The 15,734-nt window shown below is 53.2% G+C and overlaps 6 protein-coding genes across 6 annotated transcripts; 4 read left to right on the top strand and 2 right to left on the bottom strand.

Annotated features, from left to right (window-relative positions):
* Window positions 1-3,825: 3,825 nt before the first annotated feature.
* CTAM01_00174 (tat pathway signal sequence) lies at window positions 3,826-5,005 on the top strand (the record flags this gene model as incomplete). Its single annotated transcript, XM_060516228.1, has 2 exons — window positions 3,826-4,229; window positions 4,315-5,005. 2 exons carry the CDS (start codon window positions 3,826-3,828, stop codon window positions 5,003-5,005), a joined length of 1,095 nt encoding a protein of 364 aa, XP_060388854.1.
* Window positions 5,006-7,270: 2,265 nt separating this feature from the next.
* CTAM01_00173 (uncharacterized protein) lies at window positions 7,271-7,873 on the top strand (the record flags this gene model as incomplete). The annotated part of the gene is made up of 2 exons (XM_060516227.1): window positions 7,271-7,447; window positions 7,505-7,873. The coding sequence occupies 2 exons, from the start codon at window positions 7,271-7,273 to the stop codon at window positions 7,871-7,873; spliced, it is 546 nt and encodes a 181-aa protein (XP_060388853.1).
* Window positions 7,874-8,443: 570 nt separating this feature from the next.
* On the top strand, window positions 8,444-11,992 carry CTAM01_00172 (uncharacterized protein; the record flags this gene model as incomplete). Its single annotated transcript, XM_060516226.1, has 3 exons — window positions 8,444-11,173; window positions 11,227-11,318; window positions 11,371-11,992. The coding sequence occupies 3 exons, from the start codon at window positions 8,444-8,446 to the stop codon at window positions 11,990-11,992; spliced, it is 3,444 nt and encodes a 1,147-aa protein (XP_060388852.1).
* A 541-nt stretch (window positions 11,993-12,533) lies between these two features.
* CTAM01_00171 (uncharacterized protein) lies at window positions 12,534-12,797 on the bottom strand (the record flags this gene model as incomplete). The annotated part of the gene is made up of 1 exon (XM_060516225.1): window positions 12,534-12,797. The coding sequence occupies one exon, from the start codon at window positions 12,795-12,797 to the stop codon at window positions 12,534-12,536; it is 264 nt and encodes an 87-aa protein (XP_060388851.1).
* A 151-nt stretch (window positions 12,798-12,948) lies between these two features.
* Window positions 12,949-13,371, bottom strand: CTAM01_00170 (uncharacterized protein; the record flags this gene model as incomplete). The annotated part of the gene is made up of 1 exon (XM_060516224.1): window positions 12,949-13,371. One exon carries the CDS (start codon window positions 13,369-13,371, stop codon window positions 12,949-12,951), a length of 423 nt encoding a protein of 140 aa, XP_060388850.1.
* Window positions 13,372-13,374: 3 nt separating this feature from the next.
* CTAM01_00169 (uncharacterized protein) lies at window positions 13,375-13,662 on the top strand (the record flags this gene model as incomplete). Its single annotated transcript, XM_060516223.1, has 1 exon — window positions 13,375-13,662. One exon carries the CDS (start codon window positions 13,375-13,377, stop codon window positions 13,660-13,662), a length of 288 nt encoding a protein of 95 aa, XP_060388849.1.
* Window positions 13,663-15,734: the final 2,072 nt, after the last annotated feature.

Genomic DNA, 15,734 nt, shown 5'->3' with positions numbered 1-15,734 from the left:
GAGGGCCCTCGAAGGGGTACTGGTACCCTGGAGCTTTGGGATATTTTTTTTTTTTTTTTGGCCTCAGCAATCATTCATTTTTCCCTATCCCGACACTGATCGCGTTGCTTGCATGGAAAATGCGTCTGTAGCTTCGTACTTATCCCAACATTGCGGTCCCAAATCCCATGGCTGTGAGAGAGAATGCGACGTTTACTTGTGAGACAGAGTGGCGCGTTGAGCAGATGAGGGATGTCAATGGGGATGGATATCCACCTTTTTGCAATGGCGAAAGATTTGTTTCCCATCCACCGTGCCATCTTCTCTGCATGGCCGCTTTGCCGCGGGCGCACGGCACAAGGGGTGAATGGGGAACGGGGAAGGGGTCGATCTTCAACGAAGCGCGTGTTTCGTCCCAACTATAGTAAGATCGCACGCAGATGGTTCCCCCCGAAAAGGAGTAGACAAAAGCCCTTGAAGGACGAAGAGGGGGTTCATGAGGAGAAAACGGGTATCGGCAAAAAAGGATTGAGTAGTATTCGTAGAACAGTACCACATGCGTGCGTATATGTGTACGTACTATATGTGTGTAAGTGTGTTTGAGAAGCATGAACTCTTCTCTTTTTGCGCTTTTCCCAATGTGCTGTGAGGATGCGATGCAGGCGGTTTCGTCAGCGGCTAATATGAGCCCTGGCGACTCGTGGGCAAGGGTGCCGAGGGATATCTAGGTACTACGATGGTTGACACCTCGAAGAAGCAAAAAAAAAACCTGAAGACTATTAAAAGATAAAAAAGGACAAGAAAGAATCAGTCGGTCTAAATGTCTCATAATGTGGATCTTGGCGCCACCACGCGTGCCCTGTTGTTCTAGGCGGCTCGAGGCTCGAACATTCCTGAGTGAGGCTGATGCGATGAGAGTAGGATCTGTAGGACTACGGTTTGCACGAAACTCATGAAAGTTGAGTCGAGTCCGAGGCTGAGTCTCATGGATTGGATTGAGTCCGTGTGACGAGAGAGAGTTGTTTGGTTTGAATAGAATCGGGGGAAATATGCTTGTGCGCAATGCTACGTGAGTGCGTGGCAAAGTGAGTGAGGTGAGTGGGTGAGTAGCCAAGGTGAGTGAGGTGAGTGAGAGTGTGTGTGATGTATCATGATGTGTGAGTGCGGTTGGGCAAATGTTTCAATTCGGCCCGTCTACAGTCTTGTCAGACTGTCCCCCTCGTGCGGCGTGCCCCTCCATCTGCCTCCCTCTTGCGAGTCCCGTCTTCTGGGTATGCCAATGTGTTCTGCAAATGTTTCAACCTCCCAAGCCCCTCGAGGGAACGTCGAACCCCACCAACCCACGAGCGACAGAGCCGATGCAGGGGCCGACGAAGTCAGGTCTCTAGCGCCCTCTCCTTTCTTGTCAGGGGGAAAAGGTTGCATTAGTCTGAGGGAGTGATAGACAGCTGCGGGCGACTCTCGCTTACTCTGTCAGTCTGTCAGCGACTCAGCGCAATACCTAAGTTCACTTGAGCCTTGACTGCCGTCGCCTCTGCAGCAGCGTTCATCTGGTACCTTATCTTTGCCCCAGTCTGGGAAAGAAAGATACATGGATCAGAGCTAGAGCACCCACAGAAGCAGGGGGAGCACGGTGATGTACCACGGTAGCAGAGGTCTTCAGAGCCACTGAGGAAGAAAAGACTGGGAAAGAGAGCCGCCGCCGCTAAGGCGAGTGGGTGCCGCGTGCTCCAGACTGACGGGCCCCGCCGGCGCGGGAGCGAGACGATTGGACGTCCGTCCGCCCGCCCCTGGCATGGGGGGCCCAAGTTTCAGAGACGACCAACACCACACCTTCACAACCGCCCACCCACCACAACCTAACGCCCGACTCCACGTCTAGAATCTTTGACATCCAACCCGACCTTCAAACGTCTTCCCATTTGCGGTCCTGTCTGTCTTTCGTCCTCCCTTGCTCTCGACCGTTCGTTGGCTGGCCCTTCTCCCCTGAGTAACTTCCTCTTCCCCCTAAGTTGTTTCCTTTTTACTCTCCCGTCCCATCTTGGAACCACGCAAGCCCCCCATACTCGTGCTATAGCCTATAGGGTACTAACGTGAAGGCAAAGTACCCATTGACGATCACCCTCTTTTTGCCCCTACCCGTTGAATCTACATGATGATCCCCCGGTCCCCAGTTTCTTCTTTCAAAAAGCACGCACAAACTCACCCTGCTCGCGCTGACTGCCACCTTCGACTTGGATCTCGCCTCGGCAGAGCAGGCGACTCGCATGCTCAATGTACAGCACCCACCACACATATGGCTTCTTCGGCACGGGAAAAGAACGAAACGGGCTGGACCCTCCCCTATCATCCCGTCTTCGCTTTATGGATCTCCCCCGGGGGTTCCCCTGGTAATTCTGTCAAGCCTTGGCGGGTAAACATATTGAAACAAGGACCTGTCGTTCGTTGGAAAGTGAACCCTCGAGCACACACTCGGCGCAACGCAACCACATACATGGAGACGTGGGGCAAGGACCCCCGGGAGTTGGGCCGAGATGGCATATAGACTCAGAAAGAGATGGGAGGCCAGGAAGGAAAAAAAAGTCTCACCATGGTTCCCAAAACCACCCATGCCCTTTGTGCGGCGTGTACGTGGCCTGGCCTCGGGTACCTAGAACTCGGTAGAACAGACGAGAGATGGAGAGATCAGATAGGTCACCTTTCATGATCCCCAAATGTTGTCCGGTGGCCGGGGTGCTTGCTCACCTTGTCGCCCTCCCCACACCACCAGTCTACACCACAGGAAACCTCGAGCCGTATTTAGCTGGCTGCATTCCCCAATGTGGTTGAGGCTCATGAGTCCGTGATGTGTCGTGCTTAAACACTCAAGGACTCTGTTCAGCCTCCTTCAGACGTCTTTTCTTCGTCTTCTCTTCTCTTCTTACAGCCCCCTCGAGGCACTCATTCTCTTCTCTCATTCTCTCTCATCAGCCACCCAGGAGGCAGGCAACAGCCGTTTCAATCCTTTTCCGGCTGAAGTTATCGTCATCACCAGAGGTTTCACTCCTTCTTACAACCCTCTGACTCTTTTTTGGTCCCATTCACCTTGCCTCATCTGGTCACCTTTCTTGCCAAGCGCAACGACACAAGTCCACCGGTCTCACTCACCGCGTCAGTCAGATCTTTTGAGCAAAATCAGGGTCCAGAGCAAGCAAACCAACCACGCTGTGCGTCATTGCTCACCATCACCGAGTCGACACGAGTCTCTCGGGAGTTTTCTTTCTTGCCCACCCTTTGAAGCTGAGGCCGCCGAGATCCTCTCTCCTCAACACCCCACTACCAAGAGCTCCCAGCCGCATCGTGTGTGTCTCTCTGCCCTTGGGTTTCCACTCCTTTGGACTATTGGAAAGAAAAAAACGGTTCAGATTCCTCAGAGGCCTTGGGCCACCCCTCTTTTCTCCCTTTCTTGAAGTCTTGCCCAGACTTGGACGACGCAACACACCACACACACACGAGAAACTTCTCTCCTACCAACCACCTACAGTGACCGGCTCACTCCAGAACATACGACGACATTCATTTTCTTCCTACTTCACTTCATTCATCTTTTAGATGACCCTTTGACTCTCCCTGATCCCTTTTTTGATTCATATTCTTCAGACATCTTATCCTCCTTTTGTGGCTCTCATCGACCCTCATCCCAGCACTCGACTACCTACCTCTTCCAGCCCGGCAGAGTTAAACCGAAAGGATACAAGCCAAATAGAACCCCGAAGAGGAGCATTTCTCAAAAAGGTCTCAAACCCCTCCTTTCTTCCCTTTTCATCAGACAAGAAGGATCTCGATCTCGAGAGAATATCCTCAGCCATGCCTTCTCAGAGCATCAAGACGGTACTGGTGGGCGCCGCCGCCCTCCTCCTCTGCTGCCACACCGGGCCGGCCCAGGCACAGCAGCAGAAGTACGTCCTGCACGACAACTACGACAGCTCAAACTTCTTCAACGAGTTTAGCTTTTTCGACCAGCCAGACCCGACCAAGGGCTCGCAGATCTACACGAGCGCCGTGACGGCCAACACCAGCGGCCTCGCGGGCTACGCCCGAGGCGGCATCTACCTCGGTGTCGACTCGAAGACCAAGGGCCAGGGACGCCAGTCGGTGAGGGTCACGTCGAACAAGGCATTTGACACGGGCTTGTTCGTCGCTGATATCCAGCACATGCCTACTAGCAGTTGCGGTGTCTGGCCCGCCTTTTGGATGTTTGGCCCCAACTGGTAAGTTTGCCTTTGTATGAGTGCTGCATGAGTACTCCATGAGCCGTGGTGACGATATGAAATGACCTACTGACATAATTTACAGGCCCAACTCGGGTGAGATTGACATCATTGAGGGAGTCAACACGCAAGAGTCCAACGCCGTGACCCTCCACACGGGACCCGGTTGCAGCATCACCAACGACGGCACAATCTCCTCCACAACCCTCAAGGAAAAGGACTGCAACGCCGGCAGCGCCTCTACGGGCTGCGGCCAGTCCACCTCGAGCAACCAAAACTACGGCGACGGCTTCAACGCCATCGGCGGCGGCGTCTACGCCGTCGACTTCAACTCCCAGGCCATTTCGGTCTGGTTCTTCCCGCGCAGCGCCATCCCCGGCGACGTCAGCTCGGGCAACCCGGTTCCTTCCTCCTGGGGCCAGCCCCTGGCCAAGTTCAACGGCGGTTCCGGGTGCGACATCTCCTCGCACTTTAAGCAGCAGAACCTCGTCTTCAACACGGCCCTGTGCGGCGACTGGGCCGGCAAAGTATGGGAGCAGAACGCCGAGTGCACGGCGCTCGCGCCCCAGTGCTCCGACTACGTCGCGGCTAACCCGCAGGCCTTCACCGAGGCGTTTTGGCTCATCAACTCGGTCAAGGTTTACCAGGCTGACGGCGGCGCGTCGGCTGCCGCTGCTTCGGTTGCTCCCAGCGCGGCTGCTGCTGGCATTCCGACGGCGCTGCCTTCAGCACCGATCCCTGGCGTCTCGGCCATTCCTGGAGCAACTGGTTACTAAACTGAGCTACTCTTTTACAAGAGCAAAGAGACACGAGATGCAGAATGGGGGTGGCAAAACTCATTTGACTCATTTGGAGTGAACGTTATACAGGTCTAGACTCAGGTGGTGGACGCAAGTACAAAGGCGTTTGGAGGCTGGTTTCTGTCATGGTCCTTTTTGACGACATTTACGACACACTGTTTTCACTTCTTCTTCATCTACTGGATAGATTACCCCTTTTGAAACCTTTTTCTTTTCTTTTTCGAGGCATGATGGGAAGACATGGCGTTAGAGGGAGGAGATGGCTCCTTGGTACACGTATATACCTAGCTTTCGTTTTTCACACGTGGGTATCATCAGTAGATACCCCCGAATCAGACTTGTTGAACTGTTAAACTCTTTCTCCCTCTTTCTGGAACATGACAGCTGCCCTGGTCGTCGATTGAGTTCTGCACTGAGCGGGAAAACAGCGCTTGTTTCGCCAAGAAGCGCTCTATCCATGATGCAATTGAACCCCAGGCTCAAGCACCGTAATGTTGAGGCTGAGTCATGTCTAGAAACGATTCAATGACAAGTCAAGTAAAAAGGTTGAAAAGAAAAAAAGACTTTTCAACGTCGTCGATCCAAACGCGGTCGTTAGAGATCTGACGGCCGTAAAAAAGGGGAGGGGGCTCTCGACTCAGTCGTTCGCATATAGTGCCGCCCGCCATCCGGGACAAGGTTCACTTGACGTCCCGATATGAGATGTCGTCTAACTTTGTAAAAGGTCGACGGCTAACAAGAGACGGCCATTTCTGTTGGTGTCTGCAAGGGAGCAAGGCTTTCGGCAGGTGGTGCCGAAATTATTAGATTTCATCGGGAGGGTCAACGTCCGATCTCCTGAGGCGGGGGTTGCATGAAATGGCAGAGCCCAATACTAGGTAGGGCCAAGGCTCGAAACACGCTCACAGGATTCCGTCAATATGGGTGACTGCGACTGCTTCGACCTATTTTTTGGAGGCTACTGCAGCCGAGGAAAGGGGTAGTGTTCAAAGATGTCAGGTGGCACGGAGGATCTCGAAGCTTGAGTCGGACGCAACCTCTACTGGAGACTGGAGACTTCTCGTCATGTGGCTCTTACCTACTGTGTAAGGTAGGCTGCGAGCGAGTGATGGCATCCCATGTGTTGCCTCTTTCGCGGATCTGGTCATCCGAAGAAAGTAATATGGGCCAGGAGTACTAATGGCGAAGCAATGAGGCTCATGGGGCGCCAAATGGCCAAGACGGGAACGACTCCGGGATCGCTTCTGGGCAGAATGTTGACGGGGGAAGTTTTAAGATGTTAAAGAAGTGGGAATAGAGACTCAAGAGAGTGACGGAAAAGTGGCCGTACCTTGCAGTTTGCACCATCTGGTCGTTCCATCCCACCCGTTCCCATGAGCCTACCGGTGGCAGCCGCCCCACATTGTCCAGACGGGCAGGTAGCGATGGCCCGATTGGGCTTAGCTGCCATGGGTATGAGGCAGATCCACCATGATCTTCGACAGACTTCAAACTCGCAACAGCCACAAGGCCAAAACTTCCAACACACACACACACACGAGAAGATGGAAGAGCCTGTTCGGTAGCCGACGGTTCGAATTGGCAGAAATTGCGCAGGTTATAGGTTACAAGGATGTAACGGCGGCATATGATTGGATCGTGGCTCGCCGAGAGAACAATCGACGTTGCTCGTCGATCCGCTACTTGGCAAAGAAGCTTGTCTCCTCGATGGAGTCCATCAGGGGTCGAACCTGGCTTTGGCTGGTCTTGTTGATGCAACCGCCCAACCCTTATGTTGCAGCCAGGCTCGGATGAGACGCCCATGAGCCATCACGGGCTTGTGATGCTGGTTCGGACGACTCAGGAGCATGGCATCTATGGGGTTGTTTTGTGACGGATGTGAGATGAGGTGCCTGTCAGACGGACGAAAAAAGAGTCGCCCGTCGAGCCACGAAGAGGTCAGAGGGAGGCCGCGGGGCCCACGGGCACAGCCTTGCGTGTGGTTAGGATGGAGGAGACGAACATGAATAGACTGTGGTACTATAGGGAGTTTTGGTATAAGATCCTCCCGCTGCCCCGACCATCTACTGCCTCCTTCTTTTGCTCCTCTTATTATCAGCAATACATCAAACTCCATAATCAACCTTCCTCTCATTCATCACAGCAGCGCTGTTTCATTCATTCTTTGCCGGACAATATCTTTATAACTGTAAATATTACTAGTACCAAACTACCCACGCCTTTCGACAACCTTCGAACAACATGTACTTCTCCAAGATCGCCGTTCTCTTCACCCTGGCCGCTACTGGTCTCTCCGCCCCCATCGAGGGAGCTGAAAAGCGCCAGGCCAAGCTTCTGTCCGTTCAGGACTACTCTCAGTTCCAAGTCTCTGACGGCACCGCTGGTAACGCTCTTGCTGAGGTTGCCCAGAAGTTCCCCGTAAGCTACCATCACACGCTTCCACTCGCGAGACGACGACGCTGACCGCTCCATTAGGTTGCTCAGATCAAGGCTGACCTTGCTGGAGTCAGCAAGGATGACTTGGCCATTCTCCAGGCGGCCCGCGTCGCCGCAGAGGGTGCCGAGACCGACGCCGGCGGTTTCAACGACGCCATTGCCAAGGCGTCCGGAACCGATGCCGATGCCCTGAAGGTCGGCAAGATCAAGAACAAGGTCCTCAAGCTCCAGCTCGAGGTTCTCGCTCTCCAGGTGCAGCAAGCACAGGGCGCCAGTAACCAGGCCAAGATCGACGCCGAGCAGAAGAAGCTCGACAACAACGTCAAGACCGACACGGCCTCCAAGGGTAAGACCAGCCAGAGCGTCTCGTTCAGCGCCACCTCCGCGCCCAAGGGCAAGAAAAACTAGAGTTGTGAACTGCTTGCCATGATAGGCATGGTTGGTGTTAGAGAGCAACTTGAGAGTCGTTTGGCGTTATCCTCGTCTTGGTCATGATTGGGGTTGAAGGACATGGGACACGAAACATGGGCGATGGGAGTTTGCGCGCTGGGGAGCCAAATTTCTGATTTAATTCGTTGACTAAATAATTCAGATGATGCTGAGAGAGACGTGAAAATGAGAACCAATTATTGAGTTGGGTGAATTACAAAGCTATACCTTCTTTAACATCTGCTCGCGAAGTCGCACTGTTCATTCCGCAGGGCGGAAAGCACACACAAACTGTGTCCGGCGGTTGTTTGCACTGTACCTAGGCTCCAATGCGTCTCCAAACTTACCTCGCCTCACTCACCTACTCTCACCTTCCTCTTACACTGAAACATCAGCAACCATCCAATCTCATCAACCTGTCACTTGCAAAATCCAAATTCCCATCTATACTCATTCAGGAGCAAGACTTACGCGGCTTTTTATGAATGATAAGTACTATTTTGCTTCTTGATCAACTGGACGCACTACGGTGGCCTGTTATCACGCTTGATGGCGTCACCATCGAGTTTCATTCCATTAGGAAGCCTTGTCATCACGCGGGAAAACACTGAGCTTACAGCTGAAGAGTGGAAGCTGTTGGAGAAGAGATTCGGAAGATGGGGCATCATTGCGCCGACGAAACCTGCCAAAGGCGTCAGAGCCCCCAAGCCATTCGATCATGTAGAGGATACCTTCCTCTTGTCTGCGGCTTTCAAGAACTACAAGAACCTCGTGGTTGAGAAGTGGATCCGAGTTCATCTTCTCGTTCGCGCGGAGGATGGAGAACGCGGAACCGCAAGAATTTATGCCTTGCCTGACGACGTCGACAATAAGGCCATCGACCGAGACCGCACTAGGCTAAGAAGATCACGCAGAGCTCTCATTGCCCAACTCGACTTTTCTCAAGAGGCCTGGTCTGGCCAGCTCACTTCGACTCCAACCACACTCGAACATGTCTTCAGAGATGAAGAAGACTCTCATGACTCAACCTCGTTGCTCCAGATGTTCAACAGCATTCCTTCCCCGGACCCGGCGCCCCATGTTGTCACCAACCCATTTGAACAAGATGCCATTTACAACGTACTCGAAGGCAACCTGCCTGGTATGAATGATACGTCGAAGCTTTACGACTACCAGCGTCGCTCAGCTGCGGTCATGATTCAGCGCGAAAGTGAACCTGGCCAGTTCCTGGATCCAAGAATTGCCAAAGGAATCGACCAAAATGGTGTAGCCTACTACTACGATACTAGCTCCGGAGCCCTCGTCAAGGAACCAAGGTTCTACGATGGTGTCAGAGGCGGTATATTGGCCGAGCAGATGGGCGCAGGCAAGACCCTGATCTGTCTGGCCGTCATCTTGGCGACTCGACATTTGTCGACCCGCACCCCCGATATTTACCAAGGGAGCGACGTGCGCGTAAGGAGGAAGATTGGATCACTCGCTGATATGGCAGCCTCGAATGCCAACATCAAAGGAGCTCCTTGGAAGATCTTCTTCAACGTCTATGATGCGAACCAAGAGCTGGAGTACGACAAGTGCATAGCAGCAATCCGCCGCAACCCCAGCCGCTACCACGTCCCCGAGGAGCCTCCCAAGCGCCTTCGGCGGCATGAAAATTCTGTTGGTAACCCGGCAAAGAAAGTCCGACACACTCATGCATCCATAGTGATCGTCCCCAACAACCTTGTTCAACAATGGATCCAGGAAATCGAAAAGCACACCGTCCACCCAGGAAACCCGGCGGGTCTTAAGGTCCTGAAGTTGACTAGCCAGAAGGAGGAAATTCCCAACTCTCAAGTCCTCGCAGCATATGACCTCGTCCTCATTACCCAGTCACGGCTCGATAGGGTATGGAGAGAAACTATGATGATGGGGTGTCCACTGGCAGAAGTCCACTTTAAGCGCTGTATAGTCGACGAAGGGCACAAGATAGGCTACGCGAAGATAAACAACAAGAGCAATGTCCTCCTAGCTATTGACGCACTTCACATCTCTGCTCGCTGGATTGTGACCGGTACGCCAGCCACTGGCTTATTCGGTGTAGACGACCAACACTTCAACGATACCCATCCCGACGACAAAAATAATACCGACAAGGCGGCAGCCCTCGCCGAGGCGGAAAAGGGAGACTTGGAGAAGATTGGCGCGATATCATCGCTGTACCTCAATGCTCGACCTTGGTCCAATAGCGTACACGAAACAGGAGATACGACGGCAGATTGGGCAGTGTACGTGATGCAGCCGAAGCATAGCTCCCGGTCGACCGGCCGCATGGGGGTGCTGCGCGCTACACTGAACTCTCTCATCGTCAGGCATCGACTGTCGGAGCTTAACACCCTGCTTCCATCAGTCAACGAGAACGTTATTGTATTGGAAGGTTCATACCAAGACAAGTTGTCGCTTAACATCTTCTCGATGATGATCATCTTCAACGCCGTCCAGTCTCAAAGAGTCGACATGGATTACTTCTTCCACGCTCGTCAACGCAAGGCCCTGCTCCAGTTGGTTCACAACTTGAAGCAATCCAGTTTCTTCGGTGGTGTCTTCTTCGCTAAGGACGATATACTCAAGGCACTCGAAACTGCAGAGACTTTCCTCCAAGAGAAAAAGGTTCTCATCAGCGAGAAAGACGAAGCTCTTCTGAAACAGGCCGTTGAAGTTGCCCACGTTGCCATCGAAAACCAACTCAAAGACTTCAGCAACAAGTATAACGAGGTCCCCATCTTCATCCGCGACTTTCTCCCCAATGGCGTGGGCTCTGCCTGGTCCCTCGACGATCGAGACGCTAATCCTACTTGTACCGATGCTGGCATGGTACTTACCGCGCAGAAGCTGATCGCCTCTGCCATGGGTAAGCCCACGAAGCTGAATAGTCTACTCAACGGTCAACTGGAATTTGAGGGTCGTAAAGAGCAAGCCGATCAGATCATGTCCGGGGCACAGGGTGTCGCGGTTGACCACCGGCCGTCAAAGTCTCCAGGGGTTCTCGCTGGCAATACGAGACTGGGAGGTGAACGGGTTCCTCGGCACCTGAAGTCTACTGCCTCGAAGCCCGCTGAGCCCGTGCCCGAGCTGGAGCAACTTCCAGACGATCTGAAGAAGGCGATGCTGGTTTCCACCGTGTCAGCAAAGCTCTCATACCTTATCGACGCTGTGGTCGAGCACCAAGAAAAAGAGAAGATGATCATCTTCTACGAGAATGAGAATGTGGCATGGTATCTGGCGGGTCTTCTTGAAGTAGTGAGTTTGAGCATTTCGACGACAGGTGATTCCGAATTAACATTGTGATCCAGATTCACGTGCGTCACCTGATTTATGCCAGCAAGCTCACGTATGCCCGGAAGATGGAGTACGTGGACACTTTCAATAACAACCCTACGATCAGGTTCGTTTTCAGTGGACTCTCGTTTTTTTGCGTATGCTAAGAAAATATCCAGGGTCATTCTCATGGACTTGTCGCAGGCCGCTATTGGTCTCGACATGAGGGCTGCCTCGCGAATCTACTTTATCAACCCCGTTCTGAACCCCCAGATCCAAGCCCAAGCCATTGGCAGAGCCCGGCGCATCAGTCAGCAGAAACCCGTGACGGTCGAGACGCTCGTCCTCCGGGACAGCATCGAAGAAGTCATCATGGAGCGCAAGAAGACCATGTCGCAGTTTGAGCATTGGAAGTGCAAGTCCATCATAGACGATCAACCCATCTACAACTGGATCTTGAACGTCGGCATTATACCTCTTCCAAAGGACCAGAAAGATTACTTGGCGCAGGCCATTCCGCTGAAGCGCCCTCAGCCAATCTTTGGCAGCAGTTTTGCTGGCGGTCAGTCTTCGGAAGAGGATACTCTGGCAAATGGCACGGAGATGAAGTCGACGGTGGTCAAGGATGAGCTGGCAAATGGTACAAACATGGGCGGTCTTAAGCGCTCGCGTAGTTCCAAGCCTGAAGGCAACGGAGACTTGGGAGGGGAACCCGCCAGACCTGTGCGCCGCCTGCGCTTCTCTGCAGAGGACAAGGAAATGAGCGATGAACAGTCCCCGCCAAAAGTGCGATTTTCATAGCACTTTTCTAGAGTTCAGGGTGAACTCAGCATGGCGATTGAAATTTAAGCGTGTGGCCCGGATCTCGTGCGGTACTTTTAGGTGGCTGCTTTCTACGACGGGTGAGGTTTGTTGGATTATGTTTGTATAGCGCTCTCGAGATACCAACTAAGCTGCACATGGATGCAGCAGCAATAAGAATCGTTTCTACTATCACTGTTCAAAGATTCTCTTACTTTGCGCAATTAACCTTTTGTTAGTGATACCTTGGTCAGAGTTATTCCTCATCGGTTCGCATGAGAACCGAGTTCAACATCAAGTGCAGTAAACGCTGTTGCCGGAGGAACGCGAGGTATTTCTAACAACATCACGACGCACTGTTTTTGTTTCTCGGCGTAACATTATGTTGTTGCCGGTGTTGTTGCCGGTGTTGTTGCCAAGCGAACTTCTTCAGTCCGAGAGGCGGCGGCCCCTCTGAAAGGACCTATTCATAGTGATAGTGCAGACAGGTGCCGAAGTCCGAGGCCGGCCCGGGACGGGGACCAACGGGGAAATGCATTAGCTATTTGCTCTCTCTTGAGCCTCTACTCACCTTGAACGGAGACGCTTCGTGCAAAAGTTGCGTCGGCTGTTTTGTGTTTGTACTACCCTCTCTAGCTGACAGCGGAACCCGGTCCACGGCAAGACTCTGTAGCGCGGCCGCTTCGACCGAGGGACTGGGAAAGGCCAAGCGAGATAACCTCGTGGGTTTTGGGACTGGGTTCAGACGTTTTTCGTGTGGTGCACGGAGGATGAGAACAGACGAGTGAACAGACACTCGAGGCATGGCTAAGTCACGGATGAGGGGACGTGTGTAATATGAGGTTCAACGGCCAACGTATGATAAACAAAAGAAAGGACCGGCACAAGAGATTGCATCGCTTGGAGTTTTCCCCCCCTTTCGCCCAGGCGGCTGTGGGATGCCGTATGTTGGCTATTCACATGTCATGTCCTTCTTGTTTCTTGGAAAACAAAACCGGTAACTCCGTGGCTTGGATCTTGCGGATACGTAAGCCCAACAAAGGAACCGTTAGGACGGATGACAACGGGCACGAAACGATGATGCAATGCGGAGGTCTCGGCAAGAAGGTTTCGATGGAGATCGTGGATCCATTTTGTATGTACATACGGAGTAAGGTAAGGTGCGATCCACAGGATGCAATATGGAAGGAAAGAAGAGGCTGGGGATGATACCTGCACTTTTGGATGACAGAGACGCTGGGGATTTGGGGAAGGAAGGGACCCAGACAAACCCCCATGTTCGAAACGATTTTGTCACTCCACTCCGTGCCTGCCCGTCGAGCACAGAAAGAAGAAAGGAAGGGAAGGAAGGGAAAAAAAAACAAACCATGGCATGACATGACATGACGCCTTCCAAGTTCCGTGAAACTGTCAACCTTTACCCGAGCATGGCAACGGAAGGCAAGAACGACAAGCTAGGTAAGGCAAGCAAGGCTCAGGCCGAGGAAGAAACAGAGGGAGGCGTTTCTCTGCCCATCCTGTCCGCTTCAGTTGAACCAACGATGCACATCTACCAAGAGAGCCTCGAACTTGCATCAGTTTCGACAAACCGCCGCGCAATCGTGGAGACCTCTGAACAGCTTGACGCAGGCGACTTGACTCGTTTCACGATTTTCACCTCCCTACAATGATCATTGTCGATAACGAACCAACGATGAATGCTCCTTTCAACTCCTTCGCCCCCTGTTTCCTCCCCAAATTCCAGAGGTTGGGTGGTTCGTCTGAGGTTAGCCGCTAAAAGCCCACCTCAAACTAAGACAGAAAGCAGCAGGGACGCCCGTTGAAACCGATTCTCACCACGGCAACGAGCTTACCCGAACGAGTTACCTTGCTCCGATCTCTCGGGACTATCCATTCTCGCGTTCTTTTGCATCGCTCCACGGCCTCTGCGAATACAGCAAGATGTCCTCGAGGCTCAAGGAATGCAATAGAAGGTTATATGGATATCCGTGAACAATAAGAACACTTAGGCACTATAGTCACTGTATCCACGAACCACACAAGCTATCGAAGCGGGATGTGACGATCGATACCTACCCAGCTATGAAGCAGGCCAGTCGTCGCAGGCCACACGGCACGGGAATGCAGACGCGGAAGCGGCAACGGGATGCGCGTAAGACGTCCAGCCCAGATTGACGAGGCGACTTTGATGCGACCTCAGCACGCGCTATGGCGCCTGGGGGTTCACAGTATCACAGGGTTCTGGTGTTGGTGCAAGCAAAAGCTGGAGCCTGGCAGAGCTGGATGCTGGGAAAATGGAGCCCCTTGACTAGGTATTGCGCTTTCGGTGTGTCGGCCTTGGAGATGGGATTTCCAGGATAAGTGAGTTTTGTCCCACTTCAACTTCCTGGTTTTCTGTTCCTGTTCCTGGATCAGTGCTGCGGCCAAGGTACACAAAGGCCGTTGTCTATCTGAACGGCTGCAGCTTGCAGGTTCCAGCCCCGTCTGTGCCAAAGAAAACTTGCGTGGGCAGAAGAGTCCCGTCATGGCTAGCTGCATCAAACACCCCTCCCTCATCGACTTTCCATCTGGTCTGCGCTGCAGGGCGAAACGGGACTGCTAGTTGGCCCCAGCCCAGCCTCCCGCCGACACGCCACTGACCGAACTGATGTGATGGTCCGGACGAAACGAGGTCAGAATGATGAGACGAGGTGGTTCAGAGGGAGGATCAAGAGCTACGCATACAGGATCTATTTGCCCGAGGCGGACGCCAGGCTCGTTCACCCTGCCTCGGTGGCCTGTCCCTGTCTTCCTCCCTCTGAGTCGACGAGTTATCAGCCAGTGTGTTTTGGGCAGTGAGATGTGCGCAACTCTGAATGGACTGGCTGTGCAGCATCAGCATCGCACATGATGATACGGATATTACTGGATGTCGGCACGGTTCGTCGCAACCCCGCGAAACAGAGCCAGGGCAAGATGCCATATGCCTTGGCTTCCTCCGGGCCGCTCATTCGTCGCCTTTGGTAGTCGTCGTGGCCGGTCTCCCGCTCCGCCACTCAGGGAATGGCCTGGAGCTTGAGTGAGAGCTCCAGAACATCACCAACCCTGTCGGGCTGTTAACCTTGTTTTTCCCAGGCAGCGGGTACAAGTAATCCACGCCAGAAATGTGGGTGCTTCCATCGTATTGAGTCGAGTGCCTGGCAGCTGCGAGTCGCTGCGACCCATCGTCGATTGCCTGGAGCTGGAGGCGCGAGACAAGCTAGACGAGGGGGATAGAGGGGTTAGATTACCCACATTCCAATCATTCATGCGACTAAGGCACCTCCCAGCCGCTGCAGTGCAGAATGTTGCCGCCATATTGCGTTGCTTTGCGCAGCTCTAGTAAGGGCTTTTGGGAGTGGAAGGACCGGGAGTGCGTGAGCGCCGAGCAGGGCTCTGACTTTTTGTCTTGGGACCACGAGGTCCAGATCCCAGGCCGCAGACCGCGATTTGATGGGATATTTCGAGCGTGAGATGGGGTTCTTGAGTTCAAATATAATGCACCCATATGCATGAAGGCTGCAATCTGGAAAGCCCTCGCCCTCTTGCTTCCCTCGTCTTCTCATCTTTCCCCTTTCCACCCTCGTTTTCTTGGTATTGACAGGTTATAGTTGTTGGCTCTTATTGTTCGGTCTTTACTCCCCCTCGTCTCCCCTTTCCGGCTCATCCATCATCGCAAGTTCGCAACAGCATCCTACTCTTGATGATGCTCTTGGGTTGGCTG

The sequence above is a fragment of the Colletotrichum tamarilloi genome (assembly GCF_030869305.1).
Source record: "Colletotrichum tamarilloi strain Tom-12 chromosome Unknown Scaffold_1.1, whole genome shotgun sequence".
In the NCBI taxonomy this organism is placed as follows: Eukaryota; Fungi; Ascomycota; class Sordariomycetes; order Glomerellales; family Glomerellaceae; genus Colletotrichum; species Colletotrichum tamarilloi.
The sequence above is the reverse complement of the archived record's forward strand: the minus strand, read 5'-3'. Positions and strand labels throughout refer to the sequence as shown.